Below are 17,765 nucleotides of genomic sequence, written 5' to 3'. Positions count from 1 at the left end.
ACTATATATATATATTTTTTTTTTTTTTTTTTTTTTTTTTTTTTTTTTAAAGCAAGGGCCTTGTATGTTCATTTGCACCAGGCCTCGCAAAATACATAGCTGGCCCTGTTTTCAAATTACACTCACAATTCCAAATTGAATATAATTATTACTATTCTAGATGAGGAAACCAAGGCTTTGAATGACAAAGGAACTTTTTTTTCAAGATCCCACAACTGGCGTATTGTAGACTCAAGTTAGAGTCTACCAAATAGTTCCAAGAATTTCTCTTCTGCAACAGGGTCACCTAGAGGGCTTATTAGAATTGCAGATTCACAGACCACATTCCAGGACCTAATAAAACATAATTTTTAGAGGCATGGTCTTGGAATCTGCACCTTAAATAACTATTCCACTGACTTAGAGAACAAGTTTACATTCAATTCATCTCTAATTTTAGAACCCAGGGCCTTCACTCCTGGCAGTCACTTAGTATATGGTACGCTGATTATGTGAATGTCCTTCAGTTCCAGACAGATTAAGTATTGCTATTGCAAGATAGCACCAGAGTTTTTCAATTCTCAAAGTGCTGAGAGTTTTAAATGCTGGAGGCCTTATCAGCAGCTACAGTTGAGACATTTTTGCCCCATGGAACATCCCCATGGGATCACTGGATATAAAATCTTTAAGATGTTGCAGTCCTTAAGATTTCGGAAGGACTTTTCCAGCCAGAGATTCAGAATCACAAATGCAAAGTGGTGTCAAATGGTCGATCTCATAATATTATTGGGAACTTGATTACTAAAATCAAAATTTAATAAATTAAATACGGTGGGGACTTTGAGGTAAGACACAGAACTCAGTCCTTCTAAAACGTTCATGACCAGATGAAAGGCTATATAGTCATTTACAAATATTAGAAAAAATTTTGACATAGAAAAAAATGCTGATAGTATATATAGAAAAGTTAAGATTCAAAATTGTATTGAGTCATTTTAGTTCTTTTAAAATGTATGAAAAAAAAGAATATGAAAATAATGCCAAATGATGGTGAAGTTAAGGGTATTTTATTTGTATAATTGTTTCTAATTTACAGTGGGCTTCCTATTCTTTTTGATTAGAAATAAAACCAAAATCCTTTATCTAACTTGCAGATTCTCTTTCCTTAGCTTAGAATTTGCAGGAATTATTGCCTGTTTTCTCTCACTGATCATAAATCAAGATGCTAAATTGTTATGTCTATCTCCCAAATTTATCTAACCACTGTCCCTTCCTTTCTATCTCGGCTGCTATTTCTATTCTAAACTTTTAAAATATCTCCCTCTTTCTTCTCTATTTCCAGTTCCATCCCTTCAACGCATCTTTCACAAGTCCATCAGAATCATCTTTCTAAAATACACGTAAGATCAGTCCCCTCACTTTTCAAGGCAGTGTTAAGTGTTGTGTAAAGTAAAAACAAATGAACAAAGAAGAGAAAGTAGCACCTTTGGAATGCTATCAGGAGTGACCTGATGTCACATCTCAGCTTCTCTACTACCCCCCACAAGGGCCTTACGAGCCCCAGGAAATGGGCATAATAATAATTACCAATTACTGAGCAAACACTAAGTACACAATAAGAACAGAGACTTTCCCATTGGTTAGAGGAGAAAATTAACCCCATGTTACATTGCCTTAGGCAGGGGAGCTGTAAGTGTTCAAAGGCTCTTCCAAATGGCTTCCCAGCAGAATACACCCCACCTTACAAGGTGGTGACCGTTCAGTGAGAGGTACAGTCAATAGCACATAGGAAGCATGCCAGTGGTGGAACCCTTCCTGAAAAGCCTTCCTTTATTGACTTTTACTCATAGACACTTAGGGTCGGAGCCCTTAATCTGGCCAGACTCTTCATTCTCTTTTCCCAGCCCATGCTCCTGCTCTTGTCTGGGCTCCAGCCACATCCGAAATGACTGTCATTTCCAAATACAAAATTTTCTCAAGCCTCACTAATACATAAGTTATTCCTTCAACTTAATGCCCATTTAAAATTTTGGTTCAAATTTGATTTTTTTCTGCAAATCTTTTTTTTAATACAAATTTTATTTACTTATTTGGGAGAGAATGAGAAAGAGCATGAACAAGGGGAAGAGGGAGGAAGAGGCTCCCTGCTGAGCTGGGAGCCCGATGTGGGGCTCCATCCCAGGACCCTGAGATCATGACCTGAGCTGAAGGCAGACGCTTAACCAACTGAGCCACCCAGGCATCCCAAATCTTTTAAAATCATAATAAGTTATTCCATCCCCTAGGCTCCTCCAACTGAATGTTCAAGGCTCTATTATAGCCGTTGCTTAATTCTGTCTTTTCACCATTTGTGAATACATCAGGTGCTCCATTAGAATGTAAGAATAAAAGTGACCCAGCATTATATTAACTTGTTTTGTGACTAACAAGTGATAGGGCAACCAATTCATCCGGTTGGCTAAGGACTTTCCCGGTTTTAGCAGGAAGCCTGAGAAAACTCTGAGAAACCCCTCCAGGCAAACCAAGGTGTATAGCCTCCTAAGTATAGTGCAGTGAAAAGCCTGTAGGTTTATAATACATCATCAGAATAGTCAAGAACTTTGATTAGCCTTTACGAATAAATCTTAAAAGATTTTTTCAATGTGTGGTTCTTAACCTACAGTTCTTGGCTAATAATAGTCCAAGTACTTAAAACTACGTTTGCTCTTGCTCTTCCTTGTTCTTCCTATATTCAGAAAATGTATATCCCCTGAGGTGGAGTATTATGAATATTAAAGATTATTTTTAAAAGATGGCTAATCTCAAAAGGGATGAGAAGTTGAAATGCTGCCAGAAAGTGTTGAGTAGGAGGAAAGAAAAATAAAACAATCCAGTCCTATATTAAATAGTCTCTTCATTAATATGCTATGGATTCATTCCTTTGTTTCACACAACTGTGTATAATTATAGTATACAAAACCCCCAGATCTTCCTGCTATTAAGCATTTAAAAATATCCATTCCAGATTTTCAAAATAAGTTTCACATATACAGTAATTATATCACACAAATGTGCAATGCTTAGATTGTATTTATTATAACAACTTAAATTTAGACCATCTCCATTAAGGTTGACTTCACATTTTCAAAAGAATGCCCTGGGCACTTCCTGACAGAACAGGAAGTAATCCTGTTTGATGGAAGTTCGTGGGTGTTAGACACCTGACTTCACAAAACATTCTAGAAGAGAAATAAGAAAAGTAGTTTTATAACTCTTTTTCATATGTACACCTTTCGTTATAGTAACACATGTCAGGTTCTGCACAGAGCAGCTGGATGCTGCCTGGGCTGGCAACTCACAGGATTTGGTGAGATAAATCATCTACTGAGATTTAGAAGACCTAGGTTTTGGTGCAGTTGAGCTATCTGGTCTCTGACAAGGAGGTAATGCTGTCTGTGCAGATAACTATGGCGAGAAACTCATGAGAGTAATTGCGAAAGTGACTTCCAGGTCATAAAGCTGAGGCACCAAGATGAGACATTTTTAATCAGAGGTGCACATCAGAATAACCTAGGTGTCTTCCAAAAGGGTGTCTGGCCCACTCTAAGGCCAACAAGCTCAGAATTTCCTAGAATAGGGATCAGGAATAGACTTACTTTTTAAAGGCCCACAGATAATTCTGAATTACTTGCCTTTTTATACTACCAGGGCAGTGCAAGACCTTTACCTTTCTAGACTGATGGACCTGGAATCAAATAACGCCGGGATCACGCCCTGAGCCGAAGGCAGGCGCTTAACCGCTGTGCCACCCAGGCGCCCCAGATTTTTATTTTTAAGGAAGGGTCTTGCAGATACCAACACACACACGAAAAATACTCTCCAATGTGATAAAGCCCAACTTTCTCAGCCTGCCGTTGAAGATTGGGCATAATCCAGCTGAACTTACTTTTCTAACCTTCCTTCTCCATTGCTCCCCCCCTTTTGGCACAACCCACTCCTGCCCAAACTGTCCTCTTATTCACCATGCATGTTGTGTCCTTCCCATCTACATGCTTCAATCCCAGATGCTCAGCCTTCTCCCTCATCTCCAAATTCCATCCTATTTCCAGGTTCAGCAGCAATGTCAGATCTCTGGAAGGCTTCCCAAAATCCTTCTCAAAGAAAGTGCTTGGGCTTTGGACTGAGTCAGACCCAAGTTCACACATTTTTCATCTCTAACTAGCAGTGTATTTGTGGATTCTTTAAAAAATCAGCACCTGGGATCTTGCCTATAAATAAAATCTTAACCCATAGCACTGATAGGAGATCTAATTCCACAAACAAGGTATATAGGTACTAATCACATATCTCAGGTATACCGACGATTGCTTCCTGCCTCAAACCATGGTCATCTCTTCTACTTGCTTATTTATAGACATGGTGTAAGAACAACTGGATAGTGATTGGGGGAAAACAATTTGAGCTGGATCCCTAGTCTCATTCCCTAAACAAAAATAAATTCTAGAAGAACCAAGGTTTTAAATGTAAAAAATGAAACATTAAAAAAAAAAAAAGAAAAGAATAAAGAAACATCAACAATAAAGAATGAATGAAATAAGAGGTAAATTTACCATAAATTTGGAGTGGAGAAGAAATTTCTAAGCAGGATACAACAATCAGAAGTCAACAAATGAAAGGATTGATGGTTATAGCTAATGAAAAAAATTCAATGTTTCCACAGGGGAAAAAAGCTATAAAAATTAAATTATATCCCACTGAGAAAATAATTTTGCAACATATATTATGAAGGCTAACTTTCTTAATTTACAAAGAGTCCTTCCATATCAAGAAAAACTGCTGAATATTCCAATTAAAAAAAAAAAGACAAAGTATTTGGTCAGGTAGCAAACACACATGATTAATAAATGCAAAATGATGTTCAATTTTGCCAATAAAGAAATATAAATGAAAGCAAAAGATACAGTTTTTAACCTATCAATAGGCAAAAACTGAAAAGATAATAGTCAATGTTGGTAATGGTGTAAGGACACAGGCCTTCTCATGTGCTGTTTGGAGGGAGCAAATTGGTCTACTTTTGTGGAGTATAACTCAGCAAAATTCACAAAAATGAAAAGGACATTCCTTTGATTCACTACTGCCATTGCTAAAAATTTATCTTAAAAATAAATTCAAGACCTACACAGTAGTAAACTAGTTGCAAAACTTTTTGCACTGGAAAAAAAATTAGTTATTTGTTAATAGATGCCCCTGGTAAACTGAGTCATGATACATAACAAACATGGAATCCTGGGCAGTTATAAAAAGAATGATGTTGACAAGGATATTTCTAGAAAATATTAGGTGGGAAAAAAGTGCAGAAGGAATATGATTCCATTTGCACAAATTTGAAGTATGGAAGTGGGGTAGGTTGAGTGTGTATCAATAAACATACTCAACTCTATTTTTCTAGAAAATACATATGAAATGGAGAAGCATTTACTTTTGGGGAAAGGAACCGAGTGGGGAAGAAGGGGACACGCGGAATAGAGGAATATTTTTATTTTATGCCTTTCTAATCCAGTCTAGGGCCTGGGTTTAGTATTCATTATTGTGTATATTACACTGAAATGGTATATACATAATAATCAGCTCATCTACTGTGGACATTTGTTCCCAGCTTATCTGTTAGAACAACTGGAGAAGCCCAAAGTTTTGAGCACTGGATAGGATTTATTAACTGGATTAATAAAAGTATAATTTATTATCATGTGGAAATTCAAGCATTTTTTAGAATGAAAGTCCTTCACAGTGAAAGACTGGAACTGCCGGTGATGGAAAGGGATAAAAATAAAACATATATAACTACGATGAGAATGACTTCTGCTGTTGCAAGGAGAATCAGGAAAGGGTAGACGTGCCTTTACCAACAACTTGGGATGTTACAGTTCCAGCCTGACAAGTGATCCAAAAATGTCACATAGTATTTACTCTCAGTATCAGCAGCCACAACCTTTTAAACATCAGCCACTTACCATTTTTCTTAAAATGAAAACTGAAAACACAGCTTTTTTCTTTTCTTTTTTTTTTTAAGCTAAACTTTACGCCCGATGTGGGGCTTGAACTCATGACCCTGAGATCAAGAGTTGGGTGCTCTACCAACTAAGTGAGCCAGGCAGCCCTGAAAACATGACTTTATGTGGAGGCTGCCACCACCTACATAATCATGTTTATAAATAAATGAAATCTATCTTCTAACAGTGAATATGTGGCTCTGTAAGCTTATCAGTTGCTAAAATTTGAATACAGTCAAACTTGTAAACAAGAGATAAAGGTTTTTAAGCTTCATGCCGCCTAATGCTCCACCTGCAACTATTAGGGATCATTTGCACAATCACATGGGGGACTAACAGGGCTTCCTGCTACCACTTACGTCATGTATGTAAAAAATGTGCTCAGGGGTTCCAGAGAATGATTCCGGAAATATTCAAATTCTCTGCATAGCTTTTTCCTCATCTCCGTGTCAATTTTGGAAACAGTAAGAGGATTTGTTTGATTAGCCAAGAAGTTGCCATAATCAGTGGTCTGGAGATGAATTTTCACATCTGAAAATGAAATGAAACCTCAAATCAGATTAAAGTTTGAACATGCATAAATAGCTTTTACAACATTAATTGAATTTATTGTGACTTTATGATAAACGCATATTAAATTATTACCTTATTAGATATGTATGTCTATGTATGATTTAAGCCTTGAGTGTTACTCTCTAAAGCAATAAAAAATTCAATGTTAGGACAGATATTCTAGTACAACAAAAAATTCAATGATCTAAACAATCTAGAATTATTTAACACAGATGAAAAGAACATTAACAACTACCTGGTCCTAAGTTTACCTGAGCCAGTTATAGTCATTTGGAAATAGCTGCTCAGAAAACTGTTGAGCAGGATACTAAAGCTTCATTTCAGCTTGATGAAAACGAGAAATGTATTAGTAATATTTAGCGTGGGTATGGGAGGTGGAATGGGCAGTCATCAATAATAATCCTTTTACTATAGAGGAAGAAATTGAGCCTCAATGGGGCTAAGCAGGGGAGTTATAGAGTAGTTAGGCTCGAATTAGGAGATGGATCTCCCTACTCTTAAAATCCAACATCATTTGCAGAAGACCACGCCAGGCATCCCGTAAATGGCAATGTTTTTGAATGCCAGGTAATTGCTGAAGCTTTAAGGGGGAGAGAAGGAGAGGTAAGAAATGAAGCCAGAGAAGTAAGCAGGGGCTTGTCCCAAGAAAGGCTTGGTATGGCTTCCTTTATCCTGCGGATAACCGGGAGCCCTTGTTGGCTGTGGCAGCTGAGGAGAAGGTGGATTTGCAACTAGGCACTCAAGTGATTCTTAAGTATCTGAGATTCAGTGGACAGGCATTCTTCCTTTTTTTTTTTAAAAAAAGATTTTATTTATTTATTCGACAGAGACAGAGACAGCCAGCGAGAGAGAACACAAGCAGGGGGAGTGGGAGAGGAAGAAGCAGGCTCAGAGCAGAGGAGCCTGATGTGGGGCTCGATCCCAAAATGCCGGGATCACGCCCTGAGCCGAAGGCAGATGCTTAACTGCTGTGCCACCCAGGCACCCCCAGGCATTGTTCCTTAGTATCTGGAGAAGATTATGCACTGGAAATATTCTTTATCTAACTGCAGAATTTATTTGCTCAATTACCTATTTAATTAACTTTTTAAAATTATACTTTTTTTTTTTTGCCATATCTTATTTGGCTTTTATTTTGGCAGTTCCGATTTTTATACGATTTGACAGTTTGCATCCTCAGCACTGAGGAATATTTGCCAACAGAAGAAACACAAATGTTATTTCTTTCAAAACCATGATATTTTGCTCAGGCGGCATATGTTTCTCTTAAGCAAAATAACTTCCAAACCTTTCAGCTGCCAGCGAGATCCTGAAATTCAACGTCTCAAGTGTTTCAGACCCCACAGGAATCGTGTAATACTGTAGCCAATGGAGAGGCAAATGAAATAGAAGGAACTTTTTTCCCCAGCACCAAAACAATCCAAAGGACACCTGCATTGAGGGTCTAAGAAAATCTCAAAATCTGAAATGTTTTCTCTGCGATGATAATAAACTGCTAATAATATCAACAGTGCTTATAGTTTGATAGTTTTTAAAACGGGCTCACATAATTTTTTCTCTGCACTTCCCCAAGTGCTTATTTAAATAGGTATGTAATAAAAAGGACTTTGTGGTCAAATAAATTTGGAATAAACAGGCTTCTTAGCTGTAGGAATTGAAAGCCTTTAACACATTACTTTGAGTGATTTTTGCAAAGAGTATGGTTCAGAACCTCCCAAGCCACTAGAAAACAACGCAGCCACCCACAGAGCATGCTTCAGAAAATTACACTGCTTCTTCATCCAGAGAAGTGACTTTTTTTTCTTTTTTATTCAAATGAGTAAATGGAATGTTTTCCAAACTGGGATCACTACCATCTAAATCAATTTAATAGGTCCCAAACAGCAAAGAATAAAAGTATTAGATTAGGCTATTATAACAAATATGAGCATAAAAGGCAGAGTAGCATATACACATGTGTGCACACAGGGGCATAACGTAAAAATGTGGCTTCCGTGGGTTGCAGTCACTGAGATCAGTGAATTTTCAGATCACTTGGGTAGTGAGGCAGGACGATGATCGGGGACATCATGATTATCTTCTATTAATTTGTTGGTCAGATCAGTTTTAGAAAATAATTTTTTTTCCTGTGCAGCTTCCTGTTTGGGGGTCTCTGTAAAAGTGAATGTCCACACCTTTCACATTCCAGGTAGGTTTTATGCAAAGGAAGCACTTTCAAGAGGTACCCGCAGGGAGTGCTTTCCTTGAGCCATCCCCTTTTCCCTACACTCTGCTGGCACTGAACTTATCTGACTTTCCTTTTTTTTCTTTTTTAAAAGATTTTATTTATTTATTTGACAGAGCGACAGCCAGCGAGAGAGGGAACACAAGCAGGGGGAGTGGGAGAGGAAGAAGCAGGCTCCCAGCAGAGCAGGAAGCCCAATGCGGGGCTCGATCCCAGAACGCGGGATCACGCCCTGAGCCAACGGCAGATGCTTACCGAGTGAGCCACCCAGGCACCCCAGTTATCTGACTTTTCTGAACTCACTTTCTTCACCTACAGAATGGATATAGAATCCATGCTTTCGGGTGGTTGTGGGGATTAAACAAGAGGAAGTAGGTGAAGAGCCAGCGTATAGGAGCTACTCCACGTATTTTTTTTTTCTTCTCACTGGTACCCACCTACTTCAGCGATAATTTGATTCAGCTGGCGAAAGACTTCGGTACTTGTTCTCTAAATCAGAATATTCTCAGCCAATATATTGGCATCGGCCATCAGATCTTAAAATTTTTACTCAGATTTTAATACATATACCAGTATCTATAAAACCGGAACCTCTCCCTCCAGTTTTACTAATTTACTGCCATTCTTACGGTGATAAAACTTCAAGTCCTTTTTGGTGCTTTCTTACTCCAAATCCCTTGCATTGTTCGTTAATGTCTTCTCTGGTACTCCAGTACCCCTGGTTTAGAATGGTCACCTGACATCAAGATTACTGCTCTGAGCTCTTAAATTGATTCTCCCAAGCTCATTTCTCCTCATGCACTCTCTGCCTCAAATTTAATCTTTCTTAAGAATTATTTTGAGTTTGTAAGGACCCTATAAGAATCTTGGAATCACTGACAGTTGTAGGCAGATTAAAAAGGACTTTCCTAATATTTGTAGTGTTTTACCACTGATGGAATGGCTCTAATGGACATCATCTCTTAATCCTTACCAAATATTCCCATTTCATAGATGAGGAAACTGAGGTTCAGAGAAATAACATGTTCATGTTTTCTATGCTTGCAAGTATTTGACAAAAGATTCAGACATGCCTCTTGTCCTCATTCATTTTCCTAAAGCTCCATAATCAGATCTCCAAGGTCCTTCAAGATTTTTCTCAGTCTCAATTCCAGCCTTATCTCCAGCTATTGTAGTATTGCAGCCAAACTGGTTTACTCCTCACCCAGACACTTTTATTTAAATACAGGAATCTGTAGTTCATTAATTTTCCCTCCTGGACCAGAACACCCAGCCACCTCAACATTGCTTGCTCCCATCTCACGGGCATTCTCCTAGCCTATAGCCCTGCAGATCTGCTTTACTTTTGAATATATCTGTGATCTATAGGTTTAAATTGTTCTTGTAATTTAAATTTTGATTGTTTTTACTTATTTGTGATATCTTCTCAACTAAAGAACTGTTTAGGGAGTGAATATCTTATTGTTTATCATATTCTCTACATCACCTAATACAATTTTTATCACATAGATGAGCTTCAAACATTAGTAAATTTAATTTCTGATTAAAACCTAGGACCTCAGGGTGCCTGAGTGGCTCAGTCGGTACGCATCTGCCTTCAGCTCAGGTTCATGATCCCAGTGTCCTGGGATGGAGCCTCAAGTAGGGCTCTCTGCTCAGCAGGGAGTCTGCTTCTCCCTCTCCTTGCGCCCCTCCCCCTGCTTGTGCTCTGTCTCTCTCTCCCTCTCTCTCAAATTAATAAATAAAATCTTAAAAACCAACAACAACAAAACACCTAGGGCCATACAGCACTTCATTATATAATTCCGTGCATGTTACTAGGACTGAAACTTCTCGTTTTGGTTCTTACTCACCAAACTGGTGCTCTCTGAAGAACACAATCAGCGACATAGAACCACATACAAAACACCATTAATCATAACCACGAGATGGGAAGAATTATTTCAGGAATTCAAAAGTCTAGCAAAAGAGGGAAAACTAGTTCTTGTTGTATACACACTGTCGTTCAGGGAGGTGCTTATGATTTCTCAGGAATTCTTATGATTAACAGTTTACAAAACATTTTCAGAAATTTCTGATGCTCCTGATAACTGGGAGTTAGGCCAGGGACAGATTATCTAAGTGTCAGATAAGAAAGCCCCATGTTAACAGTTAAGCAGCCTGGCTTAATATCCTAGAGCCAGAGAGTGGACGTGCCAAGACTTGAACCCAAACACGCACACATTTCTAACATGAATTTTCAGATTCTTACTATGTGCAAAACACAGCCTTAGGCTAGGGAACTAGGACAGTAAAGCGTATAGTCTCTACCCCTTTGTAAAAAAATGGATATTTCTTTTAAAAATTTCAGCTTTATTGAAGTGCAACTGACAAAACTAAGATATTTAAAGAGTACATTCGATATACATATACATTGTAAAAGTATCTCCCCCCATCTCACACCTCGGTGGTCTCACATATTGATACTTTCTGCCCTGAAGAAGCTTAGGATATAGGAGGAGATAGATTCATTTATTCGTTTATGAGTTAAGCCCTTAACTGTTAATTCAGGGGGATAGATAGTCAAGCGTGACAAATGTCCGCCCCCGGCGTGATGCACCGATGCAAATGTCACAGAATTAGGTGCATTACAAGGTACAATCGAATACGAAGTTAAGGCTTGTCCATTGTACCCCAACGCGGCTGCAGCAGGAAAAGATTTACAGAGGAAGTACCTTGAGTGGAGTCTTGAAAGAGCGATGAGTGTTCTCTGGGCAAACATGACGGAGAATGGAATTCGTGACTGAAGGAGTAACTTTACAAAAGGTAAGAGGGTTTTGAGGAAATGCTTGCAAGGTCAAAGATCAGCAAGACTGCTCCAGCCTTTTGAACCAAGTGTGAAGTTGATCTTCGCTGATGAAAGCCATTGAAGTATTTTTGAACAGGAGAGTGATGGCATTGGTTATGCATTTTTAATACAAGGTGGAAAAAGTTAATGCTATAATTAGAGGTACAGGTAGTATTGAAAGGAGCATGAAGAAAGCCCTTTGAACTAAGTCTTCCTCCCAGAAATATATTTTTTTCATTTAAAAATAGATAGTAGGTATAAATATAGGTAAAAAGTGAAAGGTCGCCTAAACTTGTCATCCACCACCGCCGCCCAGCCACTACTAGACGCAGGTAACAACTATTCTTAGTTTCTGTTGGATCCTTTCAGTCTCTTTGTATCTAGACCATCATATAGAAAATATATTTTTAAACTTACCTGCCTTTTTACTAAAGAGTACTATGCTACACATAGTTCTTCCCGTTGCTTTCCTCCCTTAATAGATCTTGGTGATCTTTCCATATCAGTCCTCTTAAGGGGGTGTCCTCATGCCTTTTTTTTTTTTTAAATAGCTGCAGAATATTCTGTTATGTGAATGTTACACAGTTTGTTTAATCAGTTCCCTGCAGATGGACATTTGATTTGCTTCCATCTTTTGCTATTCTAAACAATGCATATGAAGTCCCAGGCCAAGTATCTATGCATTTGGAATTTTGATAGGTACTGCCCAGATGCTCCCATTAAAAGTTCTTATTTTCCAATATTTTTATTCGCCAAACTGGGAGCCCTTTTAGGGCAGGGACTATATCTTACTTAGTTTTACTTTCTCAACTCTAGCCAGAAATGCTTAATATGTTGTTGTTAAATTAATTCCTATTGGAAAGGAAAGATGGTCATGTCCCCTAAAAGGGACATAATTGTTAGTAAAATAGAATCAGATTCCCTCATTCCCTTTTAAAAAAATATGGCAGGGAGGACAAACGAAAGGTTCAATGCACAGAGGCAGTGGACGCGGCTCATCATATATCTTAGAAAAGATCAAGTATTAAATTCTAGAGCTCTAAAGTATTAATTATTATTATTAATTATTAAAGTATTAATTTTACCACCTTGTCTTTTTTGAAGAGGAAAGAATATTTACAAATTTGTAATTTAAAAAATTCTAATGAAAATAGCAGTTTTGCCATGAAAAGAAATGGAGAAAACTTAAATGCATGCTATTAAGTGAGAGAAGCCGTTCTGGAAAGGCTGCATACTGTACAATTCTAACTATATTACATCCTGGAAAAGGCAAAACTATGAGACAGCAAAAAGATTGGTGATTGCCAGAAGTGGGGTTAGGGGGAGGGGAATGAACAGGTGCAACAGAGGATTTTTAGGGCAGTGCAATTACTTTGTATGATACCTTAATGATGGATACATGTCGTGATGTATTTGTCCAAACCCGTAGTGTATAACACCAAGAGTGAACCCTAATGTAAACTGTGGACTCCGGGTATTATGATGTGTCAGTGTAGGTTCGTCTACTGTAACACGTATGCCACAGGCTGTGGTGGGGAATGCTGACAATGGTGAGGCTGTGTGTGTGTGTGGAAGCAGGGGGCATATGGGAAATTTCTGTACTTTCTCCTCAATTTTGCTGTTAACTTAAAAGCTGCTCTAAAAAACAGTCTTAATTTTTAAAAAGTGTTAATTCTTTAAAAGAACATTTCATGTCCCTTTAGCATCACTATTTTGTGGCAAAGTCACTTTTAAAGGTTTTAAAGTTTCCATGTGGTACAGCCTTCCAGCACTACCAGTGGGACAGGCCATGTGAACCAGCTTCGCTCCTTTGTCCCTGGGAAGGACTGAGTCACAGAGTGTCCTAGCAAGTGATTCAGGTCACTGTTAGTCAGGGGCAGACCTTGGAACAGATGAGTATTTCTGATCACACTGGCACAATTACATACGCAGTTAAGGACAAGTATGAATTCTAGGACGTTTCAAATCTTTTCTAGACAATCTTCATTTTCTCTTCTAAATTTACCTGAAATCTCATGTGTTCTTTCTAAGTAATTCTAAAATAATTTGTTGGTCTCAGAACACTTGAAGTCTAGAGAACTTGAAAAGACTAAAGGAAAATTTAATCTTTGCCAGGTTAGCTTTTCTTTTACAGAAAGTGTCTGTGTCAACACAGAATACCACAATGACAGTTTCACCTACTCTTCTTCATCCATTATTGGGACCGGGTATATTTTGTGCAAATGTAAACAGAAATCCCAAAGTCCTTAACATCTATCCCAACAAATAACCTTGATTTCTTCTCTTCAACTCTTTTTTTTTTTTTTAAAGATTTTATTTTTAAGTGATCTGTACATCCAACATGGGACTCGAACTTGCAACCCCAAGATCACATGCTGTAGTGATTTAGCTGGTCTGGCGCCCCTCTTCTCAACTCTTAATCCAGCTGAGAAGATGGCTGGGTTTCTCTCAGTGCATTTGCAGGTGCAACAGTTGCATTGCTTTTCACAAGTTATTTCCCAACGTCCTATGGAATAATCAGATAGGGCAGACCTTATGATTTTCTGTATCAACATGGAGCTGGGATGCCTGGGTGGCTCAGTCAGATAAGTGTCTGTCTTTGGCTCAGGTCATGATCCCAAGGTCTTGGGACTGAGCCTGGTATTGGGCTCCCCGTTCAGCAGGGAGTCTGCTTCTCCCTGTCCTTCTGCCTGCTACTCTCCCTGCCTGTGCTCTCTCTCTCTGTCAAATAAATAAATAAAATCTTAAAAAACAAATGGAGCTGGCATCAACAAGGACAGTAATCATTTATCTTCAATTCATGCTCAGCAGGCACGGACATGTCAATGGAAAAAGAGATGTGGATATGCCTATACTCCCTGGCTAGAATGTCAGCTCAGACACAGCCATGGAAGCCTCAGTATCCTCAACTGTTACCTGCAGACATAAAAACCTTATTTAGATTTACTTTTCTCAGCATCCATTATAACCCGCAGCTAATGACTCACACTTGATATTCCTGGGAGTCTCCAAACACACTGGCACACAGATTCAAACACAGTTGTGAAATGAATGGTTGAAAAAATATATATATTATTAGGAGGAAAGATAGAAAGCTGAGGTGGAAGGACAATAAAGCAGTGGTGTGTGTGCCAGAGTTTCTTAAGCAGGATGCAGGGATGGCTTTGGGTGGCCCATGACCCCTGATATTACATAGAAAATTCTGTACCTATGCACCTGTGTGTATTTTTCTAAGATTCTTTATTCAGGTCTTCCAAAGGGTCTGAAACCCTTTTTTTCTCTCCCAAATTGAAGCCGAGCGTGGTTTCTCTCTGAATTCTTTCGTTCACTTTTTCTACTTCAATTTAAGTACATTTTCTCTTTTTATTCAAGTATAGTGGACATACATTAGTTTCACACTGATTCACCAATGATATACCTTACGTAATGCTCACCACAGTAAATGCAGTTAGCACCTATCACTCTACAAACTTATCCCAATATTTGTGCAGATGTTCTGTACACGATTAACATTCTCCAGTCACCTAACTCCATTTAATATGCTGACGTGATTTAGTATTTGGGATTATATTGTGATTATTTGTAGCTCACAGAATTATTTATCATCTGAAAGATTTTTCTAGCTGTCCTCATTGCTAAGGAAAGGAAAGCATCTATCTCAAATCGACCAGCTCCGCCTTAACTCTGCTTTAACTAGTCAGAACCACAAACAAGTGACCCAGCCAAGTCACCTTCAGGTTTTTTGTCTTGTTTTTGCTTTCAACACCTTTCCTAGCAGTTTTTATCCTATTGCTTTCCTATTTTTTCTAGAATAATCTGGAGGTTTTAAAGCACCTTATTATTGACATGTTGATTTTATAAGGACATTTCAAAATGAACTAGTGTAGTTGTTTTTATAATAAAAATACTGTATTATAGATGTGAAATCTTTGGTAAAGTTTTGAAAATACTGTAGCTTAAAGATAATTTCCAGAGTAAAGGGAGAAATGGGGAGGTATAAGTCAATGGGTACAAAGTTTTAGAAACACAAGATAAATAAGTCCTAGAGATCTCCTGTACAGCATGGATAAAGTAGTTAAAACACACACACAAATAATAATAGAGGGCAGGAAGAAACTTTTGGAGGTAATGGATAGGTCTATGGCATAGATTATGGTGCTGATTTCATGGAAGCATACTTACCTCTAATCTCATCCAGGTGTATGCATGAAATATATACAGTTTTATGTATGTCAATCATACCTCAATGAAGTGCTTTGAAAAAAGGTATTTTCCATTTACATAGTGCTTCATGGTTTCTCATGTACCTCCCAGGTGTTACTTCATTTATTTCTCCAAACAAAGCAGCCAAAGCAGGCATTACCATTGCATTTTACAAACGGGGACCCTGAGGCTCTGAGGCAGTGAGGCTTAGGCCACCTACCTAGACCTGGCAGAGGTCAAAGTTAGTACTTTTGAATCCAGGGCTGGCCTCACCACCCACCCATCTCTTGGCTTTTTTCTTAAGCTTCAGTTAAAGGTAAACCTCAAATAAATCTCGCATCAATACATACTGAGAAACTGGGTATAGACTAAAATTCTCTAGACCAAGTTTCTTAGCATTTGACGGGGGGCGGGGGGGTGGAGGGGGTTGGGGGTGCATTCGTCCCTGGGCAGTGTGATGAAGTCTTCTCCAAATATTATTTATAAATGCGTAAAATGAAAATACATAGGATTAGAGTAAACAAAATATGTTAAAGTATAGTTATCAAGAGGTTTTAAAATGTGTAACATTGTGGGGCGCCTGGGTGGCTCAGTGGTTTGAGCGTCCCACTCTTGATTTCGGCTCAGGTCATGATCTCAGGGTGGTGAAATCGAGCCCCACCCAGAGTCTGCTTAAGATTCTCTCCCTCTCCCTCAGTCCCTCCCCCTACTCTTGCACACGTGCTCGCTCTCAAAAAAAAATTTAAAAATAAAAAAAAGGGTAAATCTGTACTTCTGTATTAAGACATTAAATGCCAAGATTAAAGAATAAGTGCAATATCTAGTATAATTGTGTAATCATGAAAACATAAAAGATATTTCAAAGTATCTGCACGAATTGTACAGGGATATGAAAATATCGAATTTTTATGGTTTGTTGACAAAGTGCTAACCACTGTGATCTGTTGCCTACATTCATGGATACAAGGAAATGCTAAATTTTACTTAGAGAAAATTGAAAAGAAAGATGTAATTTTTTTCCTCATCCAAGTTCGTGGACCCCTGAAATCTGGACCCTGGGAATAAGAACCTGTCCTGGACTCTCAGGCCACGGGAACACAGTCCCTTCTCCACGCTTCCAGTGGGCAGCATCACTTCCTTTTTCCCTTTCTAAATGGTGAGAAGAGCAGCACGTACCTTCCAGGGTCTCGCACTGGACCAGGTTGATGTAGTCCTGCTGGGTCAGGAGGCTGGCCTTGCACCCTCGCACCAGGCCTTCCAGGTAGCCATGGTCCACGTTAAAGTAGAACTCGGCGCCCTCAAACATGGGGAAAGAGATCGCAGCCAATTTGGGCTGAAACAGCTCTGGATCCTGGTCCGCTCCTGAAGATTGGCTCTAGTCTGGAAAAAAGCACTAACAGTTATCAGGAAGAAATCTATCAGCTGATAGTCAGGGTTTTCATGACTAGTTTCCTCTGGTTTCTGTGGCTTTCAACAGCATGCTCAGCCCTGTTTTCACAGCAACAGTGAATCAGTGAGATAAGCCAAGTCAACCCGGGAGCAAACCGCCACAGAAGAGGGGGAGTAGGAGAAAGGGAGGGTCAGGCCTCTGCTCTTTCCCTCCCAGGGCAACTGGCCCCCTCCCAGCTTTTGCCTTTGGAAGTCCTGAAACACCTGAAGGTTTTGTGAACATTCCTCCTTTTGTGAGCTTCTGAGCTCTCCATTGTGAATTGCATTTGTCCTAAATTTCTTGAGGACTATTAATATGAAAAAAGGGAGGGCTTTTTTCTTCTTTAAAAAATATGTTTTGTAAATAGATCAGTTGGGAGCAGGCAGTTTGAAGAATCCTGAGAAGCTAATTCAGCAATGCAGTTGTTTGTAAAACAAATGATTAGAAATGTCTTAACAATGCAAAGACTGATAGCTGTTTACCCCCCACCCCTCCACCCTC

At 38.8% G+C, this 17,765-nt stretch overlaps 1 protein-coding gene across 1 annotated transcript in view; it reads right to left on the bottom strand.

Moving 5' to 3' along the window:
• The window catches only part of ATP6V0D2 (ATPase H+ transporting V0 subunit d2), a 39,282-nt gene extending 21,955 nt beyond the window's left edge, over positions 1 to 17,327 (bottom strand). Inside the window, exons 1-2 of the mRNA XM_002916895.4 lie at positions 17,012 to 17,327; positions 6,368 to 6,539 (exon numbers count right to left, since the gene is read on the bottom strand). Of these exons, the coding sequence (XP_002916941.1) occupies positions 6,368 to 6,539; positions 17,012 to 17,141 (302 nt within the window). The 5' untranslated portion in view covers positions 17,142 to 17,327. The remainder of the gene's footprint in view (positions 1 to 6,367; positions 6,540 to 17,011) is intronic.
• Between the last annotated feature and the right edge of the window lie 438 nt (positions 17,328 to 17,765).

The sequence above is a fragment of the Ailuropoda melanoleuca genome, chromosome 9 (genome assembly GCF_002007445.2).
Source record: "Ailuropoda melanoleuca isolate Jingjing chromosome 9, ASM200744v2, whole genome shotgun sequence".
In the NCBI taxonomy this organism is placed as follows: domain Eukaryota; kingdom Metazoa; phylum Chordata; class Mammalia; order Carnivora; family Ursidae; genus Ailuropoda; species Ailuropoda melanoleuca.
Note: the sequence above shows the minus strand (reverse complement) of the source record. Positions and strands in the feature narration are given on the sequence as shown.